General features: G+C 35.1%; 2 protein-coding genes across 3 annotated transcripts; both read left to right on the top strand.

The window, feature by feature from the left end:
* Positions 1 to 282: 282 nt before the first annotated feature.
* Positions 283 to 8,533, top strand: RB195_025793 (uncharacterized protein; the record flags this gene model as incomplete). Its single annotated transcript, XM_064214085.1, has 10 exons — positions 283 to 381; positions 1,559 to 1,669; positions 1,762 to 1,872; positions 4,719 to 4,862; positions 5,504 to 5,589; positions 6,086 to 6,179; positions 7,759 to 7,856; positions 7,939 to 8,107; positions 8,171 to 8,320; positions 8,411 to 8,533. 10 exons carry the CDS (start codon positions 283 to 285, stop codon positions 8,531 to 8,533), a joined length of 1,185 nt encoding a protein of 394 aa, XP_064069966.1.
* Positions 8,534 to 22,500: 13,967 nt separating this feature from the next.
* RB195_025792 (uncharacterized protein) lies at positions 22,501 to 26,384 on the top strand (the record flags this gene model as incomplete). 2 transcript variants are annotated; one of them, XM_064214083.1, is made up of 10 exons in its annotated part: positions 22,501 to 22,599; positions 22,682 to 22,853; positions 22,963 to 23,121; positions 25,089 to 25,187; positions 25,260 to 25,424; positions 25,587 to 25,660; positions 25,730 to 25,825; positions 25,896 to 26,051; positions 26,123 to 26,198; positions 26,263 to 26,384. In XM_064214083.1, 10 exons carry the CDS (start codon positions 22,501 to 22,503, stop codon positions 26,382 to 26,384), a joined length of 1,218 nt encoding a protein of 405 aa, XP_064069964.1. The 2 variants fall into 2 exon arrangements, with proteins under 2 accessions (XP_064069964.1, XP_064069965.1); XM_064214084.1 differs by lacking the exons at positions 22,501 to 22,599; positions 22,682 to 22,853; positions 22,963 to 23,121 and adding an exon at positions 24,029 to 24,038.
* Between the last annotated feature and the right edge of the window lie 353 nt (positions 26,385 to 26,737).

The raw sequence follows: 26,737 nt of genomic DNA, 5'->3' as shown, positions 1-26,737 counted from the left end.
TATTCTCCAATACTCCTCTTCATTTCTCCAAATCGTTTTTCAATTATTATAGTCGATTACCTAGACTAATTTTGTGTTTTGTACCTGGTTAATTTAAAATTTTTAGGGTTTCCCTGTCAATAGCAAATAAATATATCTTTCTATCCTCGGAACTGAGCAAATAATAGGAAACTTTAGGATTAAAGAAAATCAAATTGTATCTTTAAGAACTCCCGCTCAGTTACAATTGTTTCTCATTGGAATATACATAGAAATTCTTATTTGTTACAATTTTCAGGTATTATGGTTTGGCTTCTTCTACTTCTTCTCCCGAACCATGTTATCGGAGAAGTTAAATGTCATTCTTGTTTATCACACTGTCCAACAATTCAAGGATCAAAGGTACACAGCTTTGAAAAATAGTTCGTCCTACCTAGAAATCATACAAAAACGAGGTTCTAATTTTCTTGTTCGAGTATGTCCTCTACTAAATAGCACCATAGTCAAGGATTTATGTTCTTGCACATTAACGACCTTTAGACATCATGTATGGAATGAAAAGGATTATTTTCGTAAAACTCATCTTTCTTCTCGGAGTGAGTGAGGTTTTTTCCTCTATAAGAGTTACATATTGGTTCAATGAAAGAATTTCACAATGTTTGGAAGATCCCGGAGTTTCATGGCAGCAACTTTTCTCCTTTTAGACGAAGAATTTACTACCATAATTGAATGTTTTTGTGTAAGAATATTGTAAAAGAATAAGAATAGGTGTGCTAAGTCTTGATATCCGTGCAAATTTGGGATTTTTTTGCAATTTTGCACATTTTTCTACAGAAGTTATTATCTCAAATGAAAATCAACTTTGAGTGGAATATTGCTTTTTTTATGTTTTGCATTTCTCACAAAGAACGATCAACGTTGCAGATGTGAGACAAATATATTTATAAGGAAAAATTCCAACTACAGGAACGAAAAGATTGTAATAATTCGAAAATACAACAGCTCTGAATGTGTTTTAGTTTCTGTAAAATTTGATGTGAATTCTTAGAAAGAAATTTTACTACGATATTCTACGGTATTTACACATTTCGTGAGTAAATATGTATGTAGAACTAAAGCTTTTCATGCGATCCTACATTAATCTACACAAGCATAATAAGATACGTTGAACAGTGCCTGTGAATCATCTAACTCAATTTTTTTGTAGAAATCCAGGTAATTATCCAAGTTTTTGATCTGTAGATGCGACCAAAAATTATGCTGAAGGAAATTCCGGCCTTTGGCCCGGAAGATCTTCTAGACGAGAACATGTTTGCATTTGTATATAGGCAAACAGAGCATTTTTCTAAGCAAAACAGAACTCTTCGGTTATTTTTTAAAAATTTCTGAGAAATGTAATAAAATGTTAATAATTAAAATGTAAAGTGACGTCATTTACGCGTTGAGATGATAAATGTTGACCTATTTTTGACACGAGAACGTCTTAAAATTTCCATAAAATTGTGCACATTCTCGGATAATGTGTTGTTTCCGATACAAACAGTTTCTTTTACGATTCGAATGAGAATCACTTTCATAGGTTGACCCAGTTGCGTGCGATTGTACCTCGAAACCGGATGATATGTGTATGGGTGAAGCATGTTTTGCAAAGATTGAAATATTCTCCGATGAAAAAACTGCAATTATGCAGGTATGTTTTGTTTTTTGTAGAAAAAAAAATATAAAATGGAAGAAATATTTTTCTAACTTATCGCTTAGTGTTTTTATATGCCTGTTTTCCAGAAAGGATGTATTACGGATATACCTGGTGGACAGAAAGGTTGTCAGTATGCTAGCAACTATGAAACACTTCACTGCTTCTGTGAAGAAGACGAATGCAATACAAGACATAAGGTATTGATCCATTATGATGAGTAAAAAAAAAACTGATAATATCTCTTCTCTGATTTTTTTTAAACTGTCCACGCTGGATGTCGATCAATGGTGGACTTCTATCTTAAAGAGAAAAAACCACTTTTCTTCACTTTTTTGGTGTCCATTGCGCACAGCATCCCATTAAAAAGAACAAAAATTTGAAAATAAAAAAAAAAACATGGCTCTTCGGTACTTCCAGAAACTGTCTGCATGAGACCGCATGAGTTGAAAACGTTGATTTTTTTTTCTTGCTAATTAGTGCGGTAAAGTGCAGATTTCCAGTGAATAGAAGCTTCCTGAGATCTATGCCTAGAATCGATGAAACGCTGAAAAAGTTAGAAAAAAAAAGATAGATTCTACGAATTTGAACAAATTCTTTCATTCTCTACATACACAGTAGGAATCCTCCATAATCCTTCTAATTCCTTCTTTTAACTTCCCTTTATTATATTATTTACTGAAACGGTGAGGTCATTGAGTTTTCTGTATCTCAATTTTCAAAACGTCGGCCGCCCTTTCAACAAAAAAATCTAAGAGACAACTGTGAATGGTTTCGTCGTGTCATTGTAGGATCCTTTCACTAATCAATCGTTTTTTTTCCGGAACACGCAACTGTTTAGCTTTTTTTTGCTATTTGCGTAGAACAAAATTCAACAGAAATTGTTGAAGAAAACTGTGTTATTCACCATTGCACTCCAATAGGAAGAGTTAGAGAATTCTGTAACGAAATTTCATTTCATTTTTAAAAATTAAAAACATGACTTAACTACGCATTTTTTTTTCATTCTCAAATGTCTTTCGCTGAAAAACCATCTGGAAACATCAGCCAATATTGATCCTAAGATGCGATCTACCGCTACAGATGGCCACAAATAATTAATAATGTTTTACAATTGTTGGTAAACCTTTTTGTCTTTTTTTCTGTGCTACTATCAGGAGAAATTATGACGAATTGCGCTGATTGTAGATCGCGAGAATCTCGAAATTTTTTTTTGAAATTTTGTCCTTATTTCTTGCAAATGAAGGAAAGCCGGCTATTAAAATGTTATAGGATACATTTTGGGTCTATCTCGGTAGGCGATTAGAGGAGTATTAAAATGTTATAAAAAAAATTTCAAAAAAAAATCGCATTTGGTCGCTAAAAAATATTACTAAAAATGTTCACTGATATTTCTGTGCTAATCATAAATTGTTGATCTCGTTCACTATGTCTAGTCATTATGATCATTTTCAAATACTATAATAATAATAATATATTTTAATCACTTTCAAATACTCCTGAAAAACACAGCCGTATATTGCAAGTCGCAGAGGCTGCAACGGTCCCCGAAATGGTGACACTAGAGTCGCGATTGGCGTCCGGATTGAGCAAGACAAGAGTGTATTTTGAAAATATAATTTTTCGATGATTGAATGCGGGTTGCTGTTGCTTTCACAACATCGCGTTTGAATATTTCCACATCTCTCAATCTTGAAGCATAAAACCATTGAAATACTTGAGTTTTTCTCCGAAAATTCTCCTTCATTTCATAGAAATCTTTCATTTTATCCGTTCTATCATTAATTTCCTACATGTTTTCTTTTTTCAAAAAGATTTAACTTAGTTTCTTAAGAATCGCTTCCGATGTGATTCATGAAGATAATCTGAAAATTTGTTTTCACCACGTCCTCCTCGGTCCATTCATGGTAAATATCGCGACATTTAACCGCTACTTAAACAAATGATTAATAGTTATAGCTTCTAGAAAATGAAAATAGTTTAATGGTTTCAAAGAATTTTTTTCGTCCAAGAAAATGATTCCGTAGAATAACCTAAATTTTCACAATGTTACCATCTTCATTTTCTGAAGTGTGTAGGAAATCAAAAACCGCTAGAAACCGCAAAATCGGGTCAAAATCCAGTGCTCAACTAAAGAACTTGGTTACATTCGGTTTCGCTAAGAGATTTCGCAAAAATTGAAAGTACTGGAAGAGTTCTGGATAGCTGAACAGTGTTCTAGGTTTTATTTCTTTTCTGCGAGCAATAAATCTTAATAAACTTCTTTGATTCTTTTCTTTGTTATCTATACCCTGAAGGAAAGTAGAGAATTTGAAAATGGTAACAAAATGGAAATTCCGTTTTTTTTCTATCCTGAAAATACAAAGATCCTTCTTGAAACCAATTCAGCCTTCGACGCTCATTTCACGACAAAGTTATTCATATCCACAAGAAGTTGGAAACTTAGAATTTTCGCTGATCCTTGCGCTAGTAATAATCGCGGGTCGAGCAGTTCCGTGACTATTAGTGGCGGAAGCCATTGTTCTAATCTGGCAAGTGCATGTGACTTGTGGCCGCAGCAAATCGGTCGCCATTTCCTGGACGATAAAATTGGATTCAGCGACAAGATACGCGCACCAATACGGTGCAATCAAGGGATTTGGGATGTTCGTGCTCGTCTCGATGTTCCCCTTCCGTTCCTGTTTATAACACAACATTAGTTGTTGAGATTACTTTGTTTTGGATGCGATATCCTCTTGAGGGACATAAAATAGCGATATAGCTGATTTGAAGAATGTGTATGTTTTGAAACTTAACTCTGACATAATCATCATAGAGTGATGGAAGTTTTGTTGTGGAAAACAAAAGTTCTTAAACATGTAAACATGCCCTTACCTTAAACATTAATGTATGACATGAAAAACTGTGGAAAATTAATACAGCATCGTAGCGCTGGTGAACAGAAAATCATGATAATAGCTTCAGAAAACGGAAGAAGAAATCCTTTGTTGTTGAAGAATATGTGAATCAATATTTGTGGATCTGCAAGAAAATTTTACTTTTTCAGATGAATAACTTCATGACAAATCGCCTTCCAACGGTAGAATGTTGTGCGTGCTCGGAACGTCAAGGAGAACGTTGTCCTAGCGAAAATTGTTTAAGGAAGTGTAGAGGAAACTATTGTGTCGTTGATTTTGATGGTGTTGAACAGGTTTGATACTGAACGATTTCCAATCAATTTTACACTAAAATGTTCCAAAGAAAGTCTTCTTTTCTATTTTTTCCTATAGAACCTTTTTCTATCTAAGATACCAGACTATAAAACAAGGACGTTTTCTGAAAAAATATGCATTTGTTTTACTACATTACTACACTATTTATTATATAGTTTGTAATGTTTACCTCTACTCTAAGTGGTAGTTCCACATTCAATCTCCTAGAAATTGAAATTTGTATCTGTTTTTTTCTTGTTGAAGAGTAAACACCCCGCTGTTGAGTCCTAATATTTGTGTGCTCTCCATTAAAATTACTTCAGAAATGAAAAAAAAGATCTATTTTAACATCAATCATAGAAAATTTTCAAATCGTGCTTAGGAACCAGTGAAAAAAGGTTCGAACCATTGTGTTGGAGGTCCTTTCCCCATATTTTGTATGTAGAAAGGACATTCACTCTTACCCTTTCTTCTTTTTCAAACCACCTGAAAGAAGTGAGCATTTACTGGAAGATAGGGAACTTCAACAAATTTAAAACAAAACATTTAAACGATGTTTATAATAAATACATTGTTTCAGATGAGGGAAGAATTGTAAAATGAAAACTCTGGGTTTTCAGATCAATGGAAATTTTTTAAGGGTTGCGGACTTGGTTTTCCACGATTACAGTCATTCCTTAGAATGGGGAACTACTTGGATTATCAAGGATCTCTTATATGTGCAAGGTTCGACAATTAAATGTTCTGCTTTCTCAAAACATTGCATCAAAATCTTTTAGATCATTCATCTCCTTTTATTTAATTCCAATTTTTTCCCAATTTCAATTTTTTTTTTGAAAAGACAAGTTCAGCATTCCAGTTAAAATATAGGAAAATGAAAATGTGTAACAACTTGTAAAACATTCTCAGATTTTTATACATTACAATATTTATTATATTACTGTTGCATTTGCTGTTTAGAACAATATTCCATAGGGAACAGTTTCATATAGATTCTTCTAGAAATATTAGTGAATTGTCGCATTCTTTAAGTAATCCAAAATTATGTAAAGCTTCCAAGAATAATTAATGAGTTGAAAAAAATGAACGAATTCATGTATCTAGTAATCTCAATGACCTCTATTGGGTTAAGGTGAAATCCATAGATTCATTATAGTCAGTACACTAGCAGAATATTGATCCAGTTCTTTGTATCCATGTAAAAATTACGTCATATTTCTAGATATGAAGCGACACCAGCAACGGTTATGAATGGATGCACTTGTACGCAACCGTCAGGAATGTGCAACGAACTCAACAAGACAAGGAATTTCCAGGTATTAATGAAAATAGGAGCATTGCTATTTAATATTATTTGTCAAAAAAACGTTTTTTAATTGTTACACTGAGAAAAAGATTTTTCTAAAAAAAAAAGTGGAATTTGCAGAAAATTATTGTTATAACAGAGAAACATCTGGAATTGTTAAGCGGGAATTTCAAAAAAATGTTGTGTGGAAAATTGTCAAGTGTAGAACGAAATCTAACAAAATAAATAGTGAAAAAATAAACTGCTGGCATCCCTACCAATAAAATTTTTCTGGATTTCTTTTTAATAAAGGGACAGAAATCTTATATACACCTTGTGTATCATATATGTATTGCGTATTATATTCTTATGGCGTACATATAAATTAATCATGTGCGATGTGTATACGATATCCAGTTTTCTATAAAATTTTTCTGAAGAAGGTTTTTCAGTCAGAACTCGTAACAATTACTGAGTTACTGAGTTTGATAACATTTGATAATACTTGGAAAATATGCTTTTCTTCTTTTGTGCGACTATCATAAGAAATCTATAAGGTACAGCAGGAAATTTATTACGTGCACATAATGCAATCTGCGAGATTTTCGGAAAAAAACTGGAAAAATTTCGTGTGATTACTCTACCTCACGTCCATCGGATTGCTAAATAATATTCCTGAAAGCGGATTCATCTAAAAAAGAGTCTTGATGGCAATAAGAATTATCTACAGAACCCGAGCTTAATCATTTTAAATGCTTCACGCAGAAGACTGCTCGACAATCTCCTTGAGCGTCTCAGGTCTTCACTTAGCCTTATAAACAACAACAACAACAACCGCAACAACAACAACTGAAAGCATTAGATTTAAGAAGAAGAATTGACATGCTCAATAATTCCATTTCACGCATGGGAGTTATCCTCATTGAGGATAATATTATATAAAACAGGTGAAGAAATAGTTCATTTCGAGTGCATTCGAGGTGGTGAATGCAGACATGTGGGAGCCAAGGTAGAAGAGGAAAATGTCGGAGAAAAGGAAGAAAATGTTCGGAATAAGATGCTATCTTTAAATTTAATATCTTTTTCTGAGAATTAGAAAACAGTTATAGAATCGTGTAGATTATCCTGGGTTCTTTTGGAATATGTGATTGTTCTCTCCTGTAGCTCGCAAGGTCAGCTTTAAAAACACAAGTTAAGAAAGTAGTCGCTGAGATCCCGAACGTACATGGTTCACTTATTTGGTCTTTTAAAAAAAAACACCAGAATTTTGGAGATTTTTTTTAGTTTGTGTCAAGTTGGTCATTAGAAGAAACTTAGAACTTTGTTTTGATTCCTCTTCTAATTTCCTCTTTCTTCTAATTTTTCTAAATTTCCATGTATCAATGGTTTCTCCTTTTTTAATTCAGTAGATTTTTTTTAACGTAAATGTGTCCCATGTGAAAAACGAATTATTCACCATTTTCCACACTCACCATTTTGTAGTTTTGAATTATAGCACAATTTTTTTTATGATACTAAGAATTTATTCTCACTTCAAGTCGCCTTACGTAGAATTGTATGATTAAATGTCACAGGTAGTCGGTAATATTGATCAAATTATTTCCTTTCAGGTGAAAAAAGTGATCGAAAGGCGTCAGGATGAACAAAACTACTGCTATAGTCTAAGTCACAAATCAAGTAAATCATTCGGACAAGAGGTTTTCAAAAAGTACGCAGTTTATTACTTTTAGCAAGTAGTAATTGTAGTAAAGTGTGCTAAACACATTCTGCAAATAATATATTTTTTTAAGGTCGACAACATGTGAAGGACAATTCTGCTTTATTTCACTCACTACATCTGAAATCGTACTCGAAAGCGTTGATTTCAAGCACGATTTCTCGGAACACGATGAATTTGTTGGAACAACGAGGCCTCGATTCGAACTTTTAGCTGGTTGCCTCAAAGTTGACGACGATAATGTGAGAACCAATTCAGATTGGAAAAAATATTATCTTTGTAACAAACTCCTAACTTCTTTCCAGAAAATCAGTCTCGGATGTACTACAGAATATTTGAAAAACACGAGCGAACCTCTAAGTAAGCATTGCATATGCGATAGTCATCTCTGCAATTTCCATCATTTAGTCAGTGGAATTCAGGATTCACGTCCCAGAGCTACTAAAAAACAACAGGTGAGATTTACGCTTTCATATCCGCCCATAAACTGACTCAACGGCTTACAAGTATTAACGATGTCTAGCTTAAGAATTTTCTTTTTTCAGGAAGAAGGCGAACGCAATCAGAATTCCATACCGAGAACTCCTCCTCATCTTACAGTGAACAATCTTGCTGATTATAGAATTGCACTAATACCTTTTATCCCTCTAATAATCCTGCATATTTAATTTTCTTTTCTTCTTTTGCTATGTTTCATACTTTCATTCGTAGAACAAATTGGGTATTTTTGAATTTGTTTACGTACCAGCTTCGGTCCAGTTCAACTTGTTTTCGCTTCATGACTCATCATCTCATCCAAATCCTCCGTAACTGATTAAAATTTCGCTGCTCCGCAGCGGCCTTCCTTGAGCGCACAAAGAAAGCGTTGCTTTCTACGTGTGTCCTTCTCATTCCTTTTTCGAAATCGTTAGATTCAGATTTTTGTAAATTTTACTGACTCGACTTTATTTCGTCTTGTTGCGTTCTTTTGTATGAAGAAATTTGTGGCATGGAAAAAGACGGGTAGTGCTTTTTTCTTCGAAATAAAATTCCTTTGTCGTGCTTTAGTTTTGTGATCGACAAAATCTCCGACAAAAATCTTCAATTAGTATTGTACTTTGTAAAATATTGAGTTCAATAGAGCTTATTTTCTTGAATTTCTACTATTCCAACGCTTCCATAGAGACAAATAAATCGAATATGCATTGGACAATTGTTAATGGCTAGGCGACTAGTTCCAGCCAGAAAATTATGCATCTTTACGCACCAGTTGAGTATATTCGTTGTTTTTACGATAGAACGGAAATCCGTTTTTCTTTTCTCTTCTCCTAATTATAATGATCACTTAAAGAAATTTCAATATAATTTGTGAATTAATCCATTATTTGAAAAAAATTCTACATCACATCCATCCGACAGCACACATCTCATTTTTCTTATCGTAAATCCTCCGATAATTATTCACTTAGACTCAGCCTCGCAACAGAGTTTTTCTAGAGTTTCCTCAAACAAACTTTTTCCAGGCTTATACGTCTAATGCATTCTAATTATCATGCCAGTCTCAAATTTCATAAAATTATTCTTTTCGGGTGAGAAATTGTGAACAGTTTTTCTTCCGTATACAGTTGAGTTCCGTATCATAGATCAATAACTAATTTGCAATTATACGATTAACACCTATGTTGATGTTTTTGCAATTTGCATACATTGCAACGAAAGGACCATGAGATGGCTGTCGTTGTTATTTTGCATTTGTTGTCAGATGTTTGGATGCACATAGAAGATGCACATGTGACGCTTGCTTCGTTTACCACCATCTCCTCTAATTTTCCATGGAAATCCATGACAGCAAGGAAGTTAACGAAAGCCCTCTCATGGTTGACGTACATTCTGACAGATCTCATCTTTTTGACGAGCAAATTACTTCACTTCTAAAGGATACAGATGGAGACAGATGAAGAATTCTCATCCGAAGAATGCTGTGAGTGTCAGAAAAAAAGAAGAAAACTATTTTTAAATTAGTTTCGGACACGCTGGCGGATTCAGCGTGTCCGAATTCAGCTTCTTCAATTTGACCGTTCAATTACCTGAGTATTTATAAATAAAACATCGAGAGTTTGAAAAGTTTCACTCTTCTGACTAAGAAAAAAAAATCACAGGAGGCATCTTTTTATTTCTTGATTGGAGTTGAATTGCTTTTTTAAAAATTGTGGGATAGTACTGTACATACTGTGTTTTTCTCAGAAATTTCCGTTGAACAGTCGATAATCGAATGATCAACAAATGATCAAAATACAAAAGTTTTGTTTCTTCTTAAGGTTCTGACGTTTGAACTTGTTGAAATATTGTTGATTTTCGAATGATAATCTAAACCGTAACTTAGTGCAGTTAGAGAACATAGTGGAATTCTCAAGATACTAATTTTTTATAATACTGTAGAACTAATATCGTTTCCGTATATTAAAGTTAGGGTTAGAAGCGGGGAAAATATCAAAGACTTTGATGATGTATGTAAATATCAAAATAATAGAAAAAAGTGAGTGAGTATTACAAATGAAGAGAGGACCAGGCTTAATTGCATTCAAAAAGTCATGAAAAATTCCTACGACTAAGAAATTTCATACAAATTCGATAAGGATTCCGTTCGATCGCAGTCCGCTATTAGCACACTGAGTATTCCAAGAACATGACCTGACCGCTTTCGAATAGGTCACGCATAAAACTTTATTTTCTAAAAATATAAAATATAGAATCTTTCAACTGTGCTTATTCGTTATAACCATCATCAGCAAAGAATACAGAAAATTGTTTGCAAAAAAATCTTAAAGTTACAGCAAAAATTTTTAAAAGAAGAGATTCGAGAGAAAATGCAGTAGACAAATGTAAACATGCATTAGTTCCATGGACAAATTTACCTGTTTCCAGTCCACTGGTTCAGTCATTCATGCTTAATTTCGACCGTGAACGCTTGTTTTTCTAGCATACATCTCCGTTTTTTTTACGCCGAATGGATTATTTGGAAGTGATTTTGGTGGTAATTCCATGATTGCCCAGGAATCCAACCGAAGTGTTAATATTGTCCAGAGCAGTTGTGAAGCGATGTTGTTATTGGCATAGAGTTTCGAGCCAGTAGTGTTTTCTGGATCATACAGCTGTTGCTTATGATCATGGCGGTAGAACTTGTTCGTAGTTCTACTTCTAATTCAATAAGAATTTGGATGCAGATTCTTATCTCAAAAAGGCATCATTGAGAAACGAAACAGCACCGTGTCGTACCAACATTTTTTCTTGTGAAATGACGGGGAATTTTTAGATGATTTTCGTCATTTTATAACATTTTTGTAGTCGTTCTGCCATAAATTCATTCTTTTTTATTTACTCATTCAATTTTGAATATGAATCAATCAGTTTTCTGTTCTCTTAGAAACGCCCTTCTTAGTCCCACCCTCTATGTCAATTTTCTCTCATAACTCAACGGCTACGATCACATTTTTTTCTCGCTTTATCCTCTTTTCAAGGATTCACGTCACCTGATCCTCACGAAGCCGAGAACTGACTCTTTTTCCCTTGCCGAAAATTCTTCGCAAACAACTGTAAACGTTAATTCTATCAATCATGAGAAAACAGTATTTCATTTGTGTGCCGGAAGTTGAATTTTCTTCGGATTTCAGAAATATGTTACACAGTGAGGGATGGCGAAGGAGTGGATTGTTGTTTTTTTTTTCGGAATTGTGCAAGTCTGAAAGCTTTGCTTATAATACCGCATTGTGAACGACAATAACTGGCCACCGCACTTATTCAAAAGTGCTCTGTTCCTGCCGGCTTTGCACATACACACTACAATTTACTGCTTATACAAAGTATGTTCCCAATTTTCCACAATAATGAGCACTAGATGCTTTTGCAAAAAATATTCACATTTCAAATACTCCTAAAACTAGAAATCTGGAACCACTATTGAACCTTCAGCCTCGTATTCAAAAATAACTTGCCAATTAGGATGCTTTCATTGGAATCCCATTTATCGAAGATTACTAGATAAATTCACTAACGAATCCCTTTCATAAAATTCAGTACTCGTGGAACGAAGGAGTATCTTCAAAACTTTGAAAAGAGATCTCCAATTTCTATGTAGTAGCTTTTTTTCGTACACCTCATTTTTTCTTCGCTACTGGATTCGAATGTCAAACGTTCTACGAGTGAGTGACAGACTGCTAGGTTTTTCTTTTATTTGCAAAACAGTCCCATGAGATTCTAAGACAAACAACTTGCAAATTTCTATTCGCCGTTTATATGTGGAATTTTTGCGCATTTGTCAAAACATAGGCAATATTCCAGAAAAAACACTGACACCCTTCCAATCTTCATACCATAGCTGCAAATTTCGACACGTCCTTGTTTTTTTCTGGATCACATTATTGCTTCCAATCAGATAATGTCAGTTTTTCTCGTGGTGCAACCTCCTCCTTTGATGATGTGACATCATCTCAAAAAGAAATACTTCCAGCTTTTGGCAGAATACGGATTACTGTTGCATCCCACATGAATTCTAAAAAATCAAATAAAATAAGACTTATCACATTCTCTGGGCTGATTCATGCTGACCATCATTCAAATTAAACATATGAGTATCTATTACTCTTAATCCTAGATTTTTCCTGGATTGTTCGTTAACATTTCATCTTTTCGCACTTCGTTTGGAAGAAGCAGTTTTCACCCATTAGAAAGATAAAACTTACTTCGGAAGCTTATGTTACGGAAAGCGAATAAAGTCGACATTTTCAGGATCGATGGAAGCTTAAGATTGTTCACGAAGATAAAATGGTATTGTAATCATCCAGAGAGTTAAGTTCTGTCTTGAAAATCCTGACCGTTTCCACCTAAAGATATGAGCAGAGCGTAGCGTTGTTATCTTATTAGCATACAATACGTTTTATGTCAAATCGGTCTAACTATAAATGCATGTGTTGTTGTTTTACAGTTCACGAGTAAATCCAACAACTTTTGCTGTTCCACCAAATAACCTCTGGATTGTCAGAGCTGTCAAGTGATGCTGTTTCTGAACTTCAGCTTTGGTCTCTCATGAAAACGATGCTGTAAGCGGCAAACAAAACTATGCAATCAACGACTGGGTCTCTTGGCGAAAAAAAAGAGCGAATTTTTGAGCTTTGTCTGACTAGTGGTTCACTTTTGATGGTGTTTTTCTTGTTTTTGTTGAACTCAAAACAATTCAGTCAAACTAGGTATTCGTACAAGTCGGATATTTATTTCAATGTCAACGAACATAGAGATATACAATCGCTTATATTCAATGATAATCATGGATGTGATCGTAGAACTACGCGAGCTGCAATAATGAGGTGTTTTTGATGTGAAGAAAAAAAGCGATATGCTGCAATAATTGCACAACTATGTATGCTTGCCCCTAGGCATTTCATCATCACTGACAGATAAATCTGTTCGTACATGTACATAGATCGAGTATGTGGGATTCTCTAAGCTTGAGCTCGCCCCCTTCCCGAGAACTCTATCCAGTACACAAATAGGATCTCTTTTTTTGGCCTTTTTTTTTCTCTGCTATGAGATATGGTTGTCACGTTCTCAGCGCTTCCCTCTGTGGTGATCGCCGTTCTTGTTTGGAGCACGATTTTCATCACCTTGACGCCTAGACCACAACAATCTAACCGTGGATATAAAACGATTTACTAGTATCTAGCGGTTTACCGGCAAAAGCAATTATGACTCCGTAGGATCGACTCGGTATTTTCGCTTAAGCGGGTCGTCGTCGTCGCCGTCCTCGTCGTCGTTTCCTTATCTAGATAGAATATCTTCTTACTCCCAATAGGACTTACTCAGTGTCAAGGGAAGACATACGTGAAGGACCCACATGTTAACTGTTCTCACTTTATTTAACGAACAACACACAAAATATTATTTTACTCTAAAGTAATTTTGTTTTCAAAACGGCAAAATATAAACATCTACTGGTTGCATATTTTCAAACGTTGATGGCATTACTATCCTAGTCTTTTTCTTGTTCCACGTTTTCTCCTGTACTTTTTGATCTAAGCTGCTTGGACATCCTGGAAATCTCCCGAGTGCTTAGGTATTTGTATTTAGAAGAGGTTTTTTCTTCAAGTACATGAAAGATAAATCTAAGCGATACCAGAATTTCACAATATAAATCTTAGTTAACTCACACATACGATCAACTTCTGCAAAGTGAAATAATTGCATTTTCCCTAGAATTCATTTCTCAGGCTCAACTCTACTTTTTTCGTACAGTTGATTTATTTTATTATTTTAGACATTATGAATGCGCCGAAAAAGTATTTCACCATAAGCAGTTTAGTTACTTTTAATTGTGGTAATTTTTCTTTTCATTAATGCACTGATATAAACGCGCCTAAAAATCTGAAGCGATACTTCATTATCATTTGTTACCATAATTTTTGACTTTGATATGGACCACAACATGTATGGAACAATATATGAATTTTCATTTAAAAAATATGTGAAATTCTCTGCTTTACTAAACTTTTCATTAAGTTTTGCACACTTCATTCGAACTACTACTAGAAAAAAGATGAGAATCAGGAGAGTTTATTCCAATCCCTTTTTTCGTGTTACCACTTAGAGATTGGTGGAGCTGAAAAAAAACTAAAAATACAAAAATTAACAATGTCGAGTAGTAACCAATCACAATAAATCGGAAAATGATGACGGGATTCAAGTTAGTAGAGATCAGTTAGTAGAGTTAGTAGAGTTAGTAGAGATACTTATATTTCTGGAATTTTGAAGCTGCTGCGTAATATTGTCTAGTTGGTATTTTCGGGCAGTGGATAATAATAATTTATTAGTTATTAATTTCATTTATAATGTCATGTACTTTCCTTTTTGAATTTGTCACTGAACCCCTAAAGAAAGAAAAAAACTCAAGAGCTGACTCAGAGTGAAGAGTAGAAATAATTGTGGATTAATTAATGGATTTGTTATTATAAGGCACAGACTTTTGTTGAATTCTTCTATTATGGTAACAGTACGAAATTAAGAACGTTTATGGAGTTTTATGGATACCGAAATAGCCGAGAGTGTTTGGATCCGTAAAATTCGTGAACAACCTTGGATCTTCCGGTGGTTTTCAATTCTACACGGTATAAGAGCAATTGTAACAATGCTACACGAAGAAAAACTCATGCATACCTTAGCGGCACCACAGAAACATTATGGAAGTCATGTCCAGGAGTTGTTTGAACTCTTAGGCAGCGACGTATTTCGTTGGCTTTTCTTCGTTTATACTAAAGTCAGAAAACGCCATCGTTGAGTTCTACACTCAGTTTTTATTGTTTATAATTGTATTAATGTAAAAAATGTAATCTTCGCAGTATAATCGCAATTTTTATGAAACATAAATGAGCGTTCCGTTAATCATGTTTACTATAAAACCTTAATCGTTTACTGTTTCTGTTAATTTAGATTGACGCGGTTTAAATAATGATGTTTACGACAGCTAATTTTGTTAATTACTCCAGTTTACGGTGACCAAGAGCGCACACGGTTGTACTTGCTTACTTGCTCTCTTTCTTTCTTTCTTTCTTTCTTTCTTTCTTTCTTCCTTTCTTTTCCTCTCTCTCCGTTCTCCATCTCTCGATCATGATGAAACATCATAGTCTCCTTCTTATAGATGAAGGAAGTTGAATGATGCCTCCTCACTTAGGAGGGCCTCGGTAAATTCCCCAGGGTGATGAGATTTATAACGTTGTGAACGGCATACTACATTCCACTGCTTTCTTCTTTCTTTCTCAACTTTCCTCCTTAGTACTTTCTTGTTGAATTCAAAGTGTGAACAGTGACAAACACCAAAACAAAGTTTAAAGAATTGCTTCAGTTTCCGAAAATTATTCCAGTCTCTTAGTCTCTGTTGTTAGAAATGTTAAAGATATATTTAAACTAACTCTTCTTTCCAGAAGTACTAACGCAAAGAAGATAAAAATTGGATGAAATAAAGAGTAGCAGAAAATATCAAGGAATAACAGATTGTTCAATTTTTCCCATACTTAAACACTTTGAAATTGTCTACAGTATTCAAGGAAGTGAATTTGTGTAAGCATTAAATGTTAGTCAATATAATACAATAGTTGTTTATAATTTTTATATTAATGTATATATTTGATAGCAAAACACTTATAAACAATAGAATATCCATAATGCTCAGGAATAGGATCACAAGATATGTGCGCATTAAGAAGCACGTATGAAGCCTAACAGCTCAGGTGACAACTCGTGTCACAGCACAATTTTCATGGAATGGAAAAGTTTCGCGAAAGTGCACACAATTCTTATTAGTATTCGCTATATTTTTTTCATGTTTATTTTTACAGTAACTGCGTTTTCTCTCACTATAAATGCAAACCTTACTGTAGTCTTCTAGAAAACACTGAAAACTTTGAGCTTTTACTTTTGATCTTTCCCTGATTCTCCTCTGACAAATGGGTTCGCTATAGTTTTCAAATATTTTAGGAGTAATAATTGTAGAATACAAGTACAATCCTCATTTCTAAAGCGATAAAACATGGCTTTAAACATTTTTTTTGGCTAGATAAACTAAGAGTTTATCAAATTTGCCTTGCTACTATTACTAGCAGGCAACCTCTCACGGCGCCGCGCTCATCCGTATCAACATAAGTACGAGAGTTAATATCTAAAAAGTTATGCTGCTAGGCTGAAATATTAAAATATTGAATCTCTCTCTCATTGGAATTTTCCTATTTTCCCTTGCAGAAAAAAAAGAAGACTTCTGAAGATGTGCACAAAATATCCGTAATACTTTAACGCTTCACTAATTTCCGATATATATGTTGCTGCGTAATTTCTGTTGTTCACTCCCAAAGTCATTACAAAGAAAAGATTTAAAAAAAAACGTCTTTATTCGGTAAAGTCTGCTGGATTAAATTTGTTCATTATGCTTACATTTCACTGCTTAACTTATTTAACTACGCATGAAGAGATCCTGACGGGCATTCGAGCTAATCTACGCCACACATCCCTGAAAGAGGAGTCTCGAAAGCTCGATGCATTTTACCGTTATTTTACTAGAATAGAACTATATTGGTATTCGTTTCGTTGCTTTCCGCTTTAACCTCTGATCAAACGAAGCACAAAAACAACGACTTTAATTTGTGTTTGTTAACGTCTCTGTTGTATAAACGATTTTTGATTTTCCTCGTCTATATTTTCTTGTTTTCTTGGCTGAAGTGTCATAATTAGGTATTTGAGTGACTTCTAAAATAACAATTTGTTCCTGAACAAATATCGTTTAGCGCTCGCACACATGAAGGATGTATCTCCTTGTTTTTACAGCCAACATCTCGCCTTTCACGCATTTTTTCATCAAGAAGAATATTAGTCTTCCTGGAATGGTCGCATGAACATCTCGGTCTCTACGCGTTACTCTACATTTCAGGCTTTAACCTTAGAGCTCTTAGACTTCTTAGACCTCAGTATTATATTCCTTTGTCCTCTGATAAATTACTATCGTCGCCACATGTTATTAGGATCGTCGAGCTGTCGAAACCGCCAATTTAGAAAGAAAATCCTAAGCTTTTGTGCATGTAACAGTGTTGGGAGGTGCCTGAGGGCGGGTGCCACTTTGAAACTTGACGCGCCGATGGATAGACTTCTCTCCATTTCCTCGTTTCCGCACTTGCCATCCTCTTCAACAACACCTTCCATTATTCCCGTCGTTCAATAAGTATTCTTAAAACCAGCACAACTATTCTGATATCCATAATAATTTATCTTTGCATATCTATCTTCATGTATTAATATCCTGCTTTTTTAAATTCAGATATTGCCCAAATCTAATGATAAATGATCTACCATGAAGAGATTAATTCAATGAAATTTTCTTTTAGCAACTCCCAAATGATATTCAACACAAAAATAAAAGAAATTCTTATTGGCTAATTTTAAATACATTAACAGCTCTGCTATGCATCGTCCCCTATAAGCAGCTTCCGAGATCTGCAGGATGTAGCGATACACACTGTATTGAATTATTGCCTACATTTACTGCGTGTAGCATTTCGCTCTCACCACACTTTTTTTCTTATTACAAAAACTTTCAATACCTTATGCTTCTCCGGAAAGATCTGCGAAGCATAAGTGGTCATCTGGGAAAGCGTCTGCATACGCTTGTCCGCTTCGGGCTAATATTTATTGCTTTGAGGTGCCACTAGTGGAAATTTATCAAATCATGTCTCATTGATTCGTAAAATGAATTTGCTTCCTGTCAAGTAAATTTCGTAAAAATCACGAAATTAACTAATTCCTGTCCGTGTATTATCCTTCTTTTTTTTTTAGAAAACTAAGTAGCACCCAATGCCTGTTACAACATGTGCATTCTCTAATTATCGTGAGACAAAAAAAAAACGTCCGTACTGGATTCTCTTCACTTAAACCTTTCCGCCGATAATTCTTTACATTCAGGAAGTATCGTGTGAGAGTCTGAAAGAGTTTCAAACAAGGATGTCAGCAATTATACTAATTACTATTTCGGATGATCTCCACTCAAACGGACACCCTCATCATCACACATCCTTATTAGGCTCCGAACGAATATAGATCATGTCAACAACATCCGTGTAATATCTGATCTACTTAACCAGTTTGAATTCAGTTAGTGTCTTGTACTTTTGAACTCGAAGGGGATTCTGCAAAAATATCAATAAAATACAAGTAAACAAGTTCATTTAAATCAATCGAATTTTTCGCCAAAATTAAATCTACTTAAAACAACTTTAATGAATCCAGAAACCGAGCAAAGAACATCGTTCCATTCCTTTAAATAATTTCTGATCATCATCATTACGCAGACATCATATGACTTATTTACTATTTTTTCAACCCTTTGATGCAAAATAAAATCCATGTTTACGGGTAAGAATATATGTACACAGCAACATCGCCACCGACTTGTGTCTTAAAATCCATCAGAGTCTTTGGGAGAGGGCAAAATTGAAGTTTGAAAGTACCATTCAAATGCAGAACTGATTCTTCTTCAGAGGGAAAAGTTTGAAAGGGTAATCGCGCATGTCACAAACACTGGACCTATTTTTTTGAACGTTCATTCATATTTACTCTCTAGAACACCTGACGGAATGTGGTTTACGTTGTTTCCCCTAAGTTTAGCTAGCACGGAATCAACTCACAACTCAAGTGTTTACGGATCTTCCCAGAGTGGCCGCGGTTTCTCATTTTCTCACATCCAGACGGAGATGACTCTTCTTGGCGTTGTGTATCCTTAATTTTCTACTTCAGTCTCTCTCCCACATTATTATTCTTGTTTTTTTTTGATCCCTGGATAATTTGCGATATTCAGTAATTTTATTAATTCGTCCATAGAATATCAGTCTTTCCGCCCTCTTTGCGAGGGCAACACGATTTTTTCTTTCCTTGGCTAACATAATTCAAGATGAAGCAACATGCAAAGTTTTTTTATTTTGCACTTTATAGATATGACTTATTCAGTTCTTCTTTTCACCTTCAAATCTTTAATTGAATTATTTCCACTATATTAACAAAAATCAGATAACTTGCATACGTAGAATGAGAGCAAATTTTTTTTTCAAGAAAGGCAGCATCCGGATTGGATTTGTTTGGATTGGATTTGGATTTTTACTCGTTTAATGTCCTTTTTTCACCACGTAACAAAAAAGACCATCTCCTGTCATTTTCTGAGACAGGAGAAAGTAAAAGAGTTTCCTAGAAATATAGCTAATAATATAAAGTATACCTTTCCGCACCTTTTATCTAAGGTTTTCAAATTTTTTTCTTTTCATGGAGCTTATTGGCAGCATCGAGTATAGAGGAATCCTGGAAATTGCCGAATTTACATTTCATAGAGCTGTTTCTGATGACGTAGAGAAAAAGCTCATCAGAATCATACAAACAATGGCTATACTTCTAGGATTCCCTCTTTACTTCTTTAACAAGATGGAAGAGTTAAAACTCTCCTCAGAACTAGTAAATCACCTTTTTGATTCACAATTTTTTTTCGATTTTTTTCTACTTTTCATTATTTCTGATTCAAAGTTCCCCAAATAGCGCTTGACCTGGAAAATCAGTTATACCTTTAAATTATTTTTGATGTAATGCTTAGCTTATTGTTACAAAATTCCTAACATTGGTTGGTTTATGGTTCATAAAACCCAGGAAGCAAAATCACTTTTAATTAGAGCAAAATTCTGATAATTTATGCTTTTTAGTCAACTATGAACAAACCTATAGAAAGATTTAGAAGAAGAACTTAAAACTGTCAGGATTGCAATGCAAAGGTGCTACATACGATAAAACTCCATTAAAATTAGCGTCCTCTGGAACAGTTGGCATTAGGAACTCTTCTTCTTATCTAATCTCCTTCAAGGACAATACCTCAAATTTGTGGGGGTGTAATCCATTAGATCTTTCTGTAACTGCTACAACCTCCTACTAAAGATTTTCAGTGATCGCATAACGATGGGCATTTTTTTTTTCGAAAACCATTCATCTAACAAGGAAAGCTATTTGGTTGAGCGTGTTTTTTTGCATCGTCGTAGACAACCCTTTTGGTTAGATTGTCATTTAATTAGTTGGCTTATTTTGTGTTATTCACAGGCACGATTATCATTGTGAGACCAACGTGGTGGTTTTCCCTTCACATAATTGCGCGGAGCTACACGGTTTGACATTCATATGTATTCGTCTTCAGTATAATTTCTACACAGAGTACCCTAAGCGGTGGACCAAACTTTCATATTTGAAACAATTTCCCACAAATTTTAAGCATACCATGTCTGGAATAATAGAGAAATCCATGCGAACTTCTTCATATACATAAATATTTAATTATTTCTATAGTTGCGTGATGCAGTAGATTTCACGAGATGCTTCTTCAATAATAATTGCATAAATTCTGCATAATAGCAACTTCGATGAAAACTATTTCCATGTATTTAATTTATTTTTTGATCGGAATTCCCTCTAATGAAAAAATGAAAAATAATGGAAGTAGAGGCAGTATTACGATATTTATTCGTAGAATAGAGGATCCATAATCATAATTGTGAGATGCTTGTCATTTATTCAGATGTTCTAATGAACATTTACTGGACAACCGATGCTTCAACTAAGCTGTTCACTGTTCATTAATAATATTTTATTAAAAACCTTTAAATTACATATCCTTGTATTTTTTTAAATGATATTAGCTTAAAATCAGATATTAGTTTTCGGAGCACAATTTATTCCAACTATCCCTTTTTTGCTATTAAGTGTATCGGTTTTTTTTTCTCCAGCTTACTGCCTACCGTTGGAATAGATTCAAGAAGTTTTTTCTTTAGTTACTCTTCCGGATGATCGTGACTTCTGGGAAATAGGACTCTAAGCATAGAAGGAGTAGTGTTTACCAAGATGAACGCCATATCCTGCTGCTGGATCATGACATTTCAGACGGCCTTACCACCCACATCACTTCGCTCGTTTTTCCCCCCCCCCCCCATCAACGATACAATTCATGAAACGTTTTATTTAAACTCTTCATTAAACACTTAGATAATTGTTGTTAATGTCAAGCAAAAATATTAACGAGAAAAAAATAATCGCTTCCTCGTCTATATCTATACGAAAACACCTCAAGCCAGTTTATTTATTTGACGGTGAATATGAAAGTATTATTCGGTGAATTTGATGCCATATCCATGACACGACGACGACGTTTACACGCAACGCGTGCGCAACATTCTTGTAGTCTCAAATTTTGCGTGTTATGCTGTGATTTGTCTATGGTATAGGCTGCACATCAGGAAGTATCCATACTTTTTTTTTCCTTTCCACCTCGGTCTGGACATTGCTAACTCGTGTTTCTTTCTTCTTTCTCTTCACAAAATCAATTCTGAGACAAAGAACTTGGGGGAATTTCACTGTTCCAATTAACACATAAAATATGTGAAGCTTCAATTGCTCCACCTACATTTCGCATATTTGCATTTCTCGTTGCTAAATCTCGTTTGTGGATGACAGCAACCTCTGGCTTCCGAATTTTATAGGCATTTGCTCTGATTTTCACCATCTTCATAGTCGAGAATCTCTTCAGGACCCAACATTTGCATCATCTCGCTTCACAGTCAAAACAAGATTTCCTCTGTCCTTCACCAGCTCTGAGTAGTCGTTGTCTTGAAATCGTGTTACGAAGACCTAGTAAAGGGAAAAAAACTGTTTGTGGCGTATTTCTCTCATCCACTTTTAGTTTTTCTTCTGGTTGCGTATCTTCTTTTCTTTCGCTCGCCTTCGAATCCTGCACAAAATGTCAATTCCTAGCATGAATGCGCTAATCCGGTGACGACGTGATTTCCCGTTGCACTTTTTGCATTAATCGCTCACATCACATTGTTCCCAGTAAACGGCTGTTAGATTCCCACTATCACCAACGTAATCTTATTGTTGTCCTCCGAATTCGATGAAAGAGAAAGAGAAGACTTCTATTTATAGAGGGTAACTCACAATTGAATTCTGTCTTCGTTCTTCTCTGCGTTTAGTTTAATTGAATTTTTAACGCTTTACTCCTATAATGATATAGCATATTCTCGTAAATAAAGGTCATTTCAGACTTAATGCGGTGATGTCAAACTTCAGCTGCCTCGGCGCCCCGGTGACCATCGCGTGCCTTAACCTCGGAGAAGCAATTCTCACTATTGCTAGCATGCTCACTGTGATGCTGGTACATTCTTCTTCTTATTTCTTAATCGAAAATCTCATTTTCTTCGAATTCTGAATTCGTATCCTTCTCTATTGGATTTCAGATAATTATTCTTGGTAACCTACTTGTTGTCGTTACCGTATACCGCGATCGTAAGCTACGTCTTCAACGACAGAATTGGCTCATCATTTCATTGGCGCTCGCCGATTTGTTGGTCGGCTTATTAGTAATGCCTCTAACGCTTATCTATGAAATCACTGGAGAATGGAAGATGGGTGAGCATCGTCTTATGGATCTCGTCGTAGTCGGAGAGTGAATCGAATGTCCAGACAATCGTTTATACTCACATCCTCTTCGTATTAATCCTACGATGTGTACGTTTAGGTAACGTGCTATGCGAGATGTGGCTTGCACTTGATGTACTCTTTGTCACAGCTTCAATCCTTCATATTTGTGCAATTTCGTTGGACCGATACTTTTCTGTGACGTCACCGTTAACTTATCCGGCTAAGAGAACACCGAAACGAATGTTCATCTATATAGGTAAGGGATTAGTCGATAATTCTTACCTCAAGCCACGTCAAACTTAACGTGGTCCGTCAAAAATAAACTTCACAATGAATTAGAACAGAACAGAAGATTCACACGAAAATACACCTCAATGAAAATATTTGTTTTTATTCTGTGAAACGATCCATATATAAATTAGAAAATTCATATTCACTGGATTCGTGTATTTGGCAGTCTATGTTAGCGTTTTTTAATGCAAGATATATTGCAGCTATATGGATTGCCTATCCAGGGGAACACTTAATCTCTCATAAAGGAATGCTACTTTTACTGGTAGTAAATTTTTTTTCAGTGCAATTTCTCCACAATTAGGATTCCTGCGGCCAAATTGAAACTCTTTTTTTGAGAATATAAGATGATATTGCAGTGTCTTCATATGAGTCCTCATATTTCACTATTAGCACACGAATACACGGACGTTCTCTTTGAAAGAAAGAGAGACTGCAAAAGGAAAGGTTACAGTACGGTAGTCGGTCACGATATCAAATGTAATGTCGATATATGGGAGTTTCCTATGGATATTCAATTGTAATTATTCACAAATTTTGCTGGAGAACTCATCGTTTCTCAAGATCATCGTGAAGTCCTTTTTTTCAGAATTTTCAAAGATTATTAAATGATGTGAATAACTTGAGAATCTTGATTACAGTTATTATTATCGGGAACATTAATAAACTGCTAAAATTACATAATCCAGTTACTTTTTGAGCAAATTATTCACATAACAATTGGACTGCGTTTATGTACCGTCTCTTGTCTTTTTTTCTGCAAAATTTCGAAGGACGGTGACATTTGGTTTGGATTTTTTTAGAGGCATCACCCCACAAATCTGAGGTGGTACGGATTTCATGTGGAGTATCCGTATACGGCATAATAGATTATGGAGAGGGGTATGATCCCATCCATTTCTTCCTACATGCCGTAAAAAACGGCCCGGAAGATGCGTGCGCGCACAAGACTGGCGCGCTCCAATCGAACTCCTTGTGGAAAATAGTGCGCCGGAACGCTCGAAGCCGTATCTCCAGGGCCGTTTTTTACGGGAATTAGGAATAAATGTATTGAATCACCCTTCTCTCAATAATCTACGATCCCGTATACAAATACTCCACCGGAAATCCGTACCACTCCAGATTTGTGGGGTGATGCCTTTAGGAAGAATTCCTTCCATTCACCAATCCGGTGAACTTTCGGAGAGCTTTTATTTGGAAGTTCTCCCCTACCAATCACTACTAATCAAGGAATAGGTATTTGTACGAGCTCATTTCATATGGTTTAAAACAGTCTATGAGGCTACCTGATCAAAAATTGCGTTTTTTTTTTAATTCTGAAAAGCCAAATAGTGTGGTAGATCCTTATAATTGCTAATCTTTCATAAATGATGTATAAAATGAAGTAAGCAAAAGCAGTGATGTCACGTAAAAGACAAAATGAAAAACAACAAAGAAAGAAGCAGAAGCAAAATCCACGTTTACAATTATCACCGTGGAAATCAAGGGAAATGATTGACATGTGACCACTTCAAGTTGGCAAACACCCTATCAGACTCGTCTCCTTGGTCCACAACAAAAATCCAGCATGAGGTCTGCTGACGCGTAACAGAACAGCTCCAAACGGATTCGAACATAAACATTACTCGTAATTGGTCTGAACTTTGCAAATAATTAACTTATCTTGCAGTGCAAATGACATTAGGGGAAGTACGGTTCCTCTTGCTGGGTCTGCACTTTTTTCATTTAGTTCCTTTAATTCTAAGCAAACCTGCTCACTACTTTGAACTACAAAAATCCAAAATAAAGATACAAATGTCACTGAGGACAGGAGAAATTGTATCATTTGAATATAAATATGAACTGCTTTTTTAACTCCTACATTTGCACTTAAAACTGCAAAAAAAACTCTCTAACGTCTAGCGTTTATATCCACGTTTTCAAAAATTCTAGGTGTCGCCTGGATTGTTTCACTGTTGATATGCCTACCTCCAATTTTTGGATGGCGACCAGAGCGACGACCAGGAGAATGTGCAGTTAGCACAGATATCGGTACGATTCACAAAATTGTTCTCACTAAACTTGTTTTAAAAAACTATTGCAAAATTTCTGTACTCATTCCAGGATACGTCCTCTATTCGTCACTTGGCTCATTCTATATTCCTGTTATTATATTAGTCATTGTATATGCTAAAATATACAGTATTACTATTAAACACAGTCGGCAACGTTTAAAGGAAACGGAACGTCGTGACAACACTCTGAATCTGCTCACAGCTAAACCTACTAGTAAGTGATTTATTTCCTGAGTTCCAGGCGCAATCTCTTTTCTCTGCGGGACATTTCATATGTTTATTGTTGAGAATATCAACAGGGATTAAGAAGAATGTGCCGCATCATCGAAAACGGGGAAGTGACGACGAATCGTGGGAAAATTGCTCTTATTTTCAGCTAAACAAATTGTGGAACTTGAACTGCTCGAGGAGAATTCGGATGGTGAAGAAAAAGATAACAGCAATAATAAGGTGACAGAAAAAAGTGACCTTTACCATACACACATATTTTTTTTTGTTTCCAAAATAATTGAGTTATAGGAGGAAATTAACCAAGTCTGCTGGCAATTACGAAAAATTTCCGAGGAACTTCCTAAAGTGAAACTGAAGAAGGTCAGCGCAACTCAGCGATTACTGGTAAATTCAGTCGGAATTTTGAATACAGAGATTTAAAAAGTGGAATATTTTAATGAGTTATTCATTTTAGCACACTTTCGAAAAGAAACCTGCAGTTATTCAGAAAAGCGAAAAGGATTTGAGTGCTGAAAAACGCAGGCGAAAGTTAAAAGCGAAAGAACGTCAAGCAACGTTGCTTCTGGGAATCATCCTCTCCGCATTTATACTTTCATGGCTTCCATTTTTTGTAAGTAATTCACACCTTCGAAACAATTCTCAGTCATTTGATCATATTTTGATAATATGGAAATATTTCAGGTTTTTTACGTAATTGGAGCCTTCGGGTACGAAGCACCTGCTATTGTATTTAAATTCTTTTTCTGGTTGGGCTACTGTGAGTTTGGAACCCGTATCAATTCACGAATCCAAAAACTTTTCTAAAACTTCATACATTCCAGGCAATTCTGGCATTAATCCCGTCATCTACACGGTGTTTAACAGAGAATTCAAACGTGGACTTTGTCGTCAATTGCGGAAATTTGAACGTTACATTGAACCGATTACGGATTTCTACAAGTAATCAATCATCTTTGTCCAGCATAATATCCCTAACATTTTCAGGATTTGCCATTGTAGAAGTTATCTTTGCTTGTAACAACCATTATGTGAGATGATTTGATATTTCCCCCGTGTGCTTCCTGCCAAAACATGTATGACCACCATTTTACATGAATCGATACTAATCGATATTTCGACAAAAATGCCCTAGTTCTATTTTTAATTATAAACCCATGTGTCATTTGATTCTTTACAATTCCTGTGCTTTAATATTGTGCCATATTAAATGTTTCATGGATGAAAATATTACAAATAAATAATTTTATTAATTCTGAGCATCTATAATAGTGTGCACCTGTATAGTTTCTGACTTGA

Source organism: Necator americanus, chromosome X (genome assembly GCF_031761385.1).
Source record: "Necator americanus strain Aroian chromosome X, whole genome shotgun sequence".
Taxonomy (NCBI): Eukaryota; Metazoa; Nematoda; class Chromadorea; order Rhabditida; family Ancylostomatidae; genus Necator; species Necator americanus.
The sequence above is the reverse complement of the archived record's forward strand: the minus strand, read 5'-3'. Positions and strand labels throughout refer to the sequence as shown.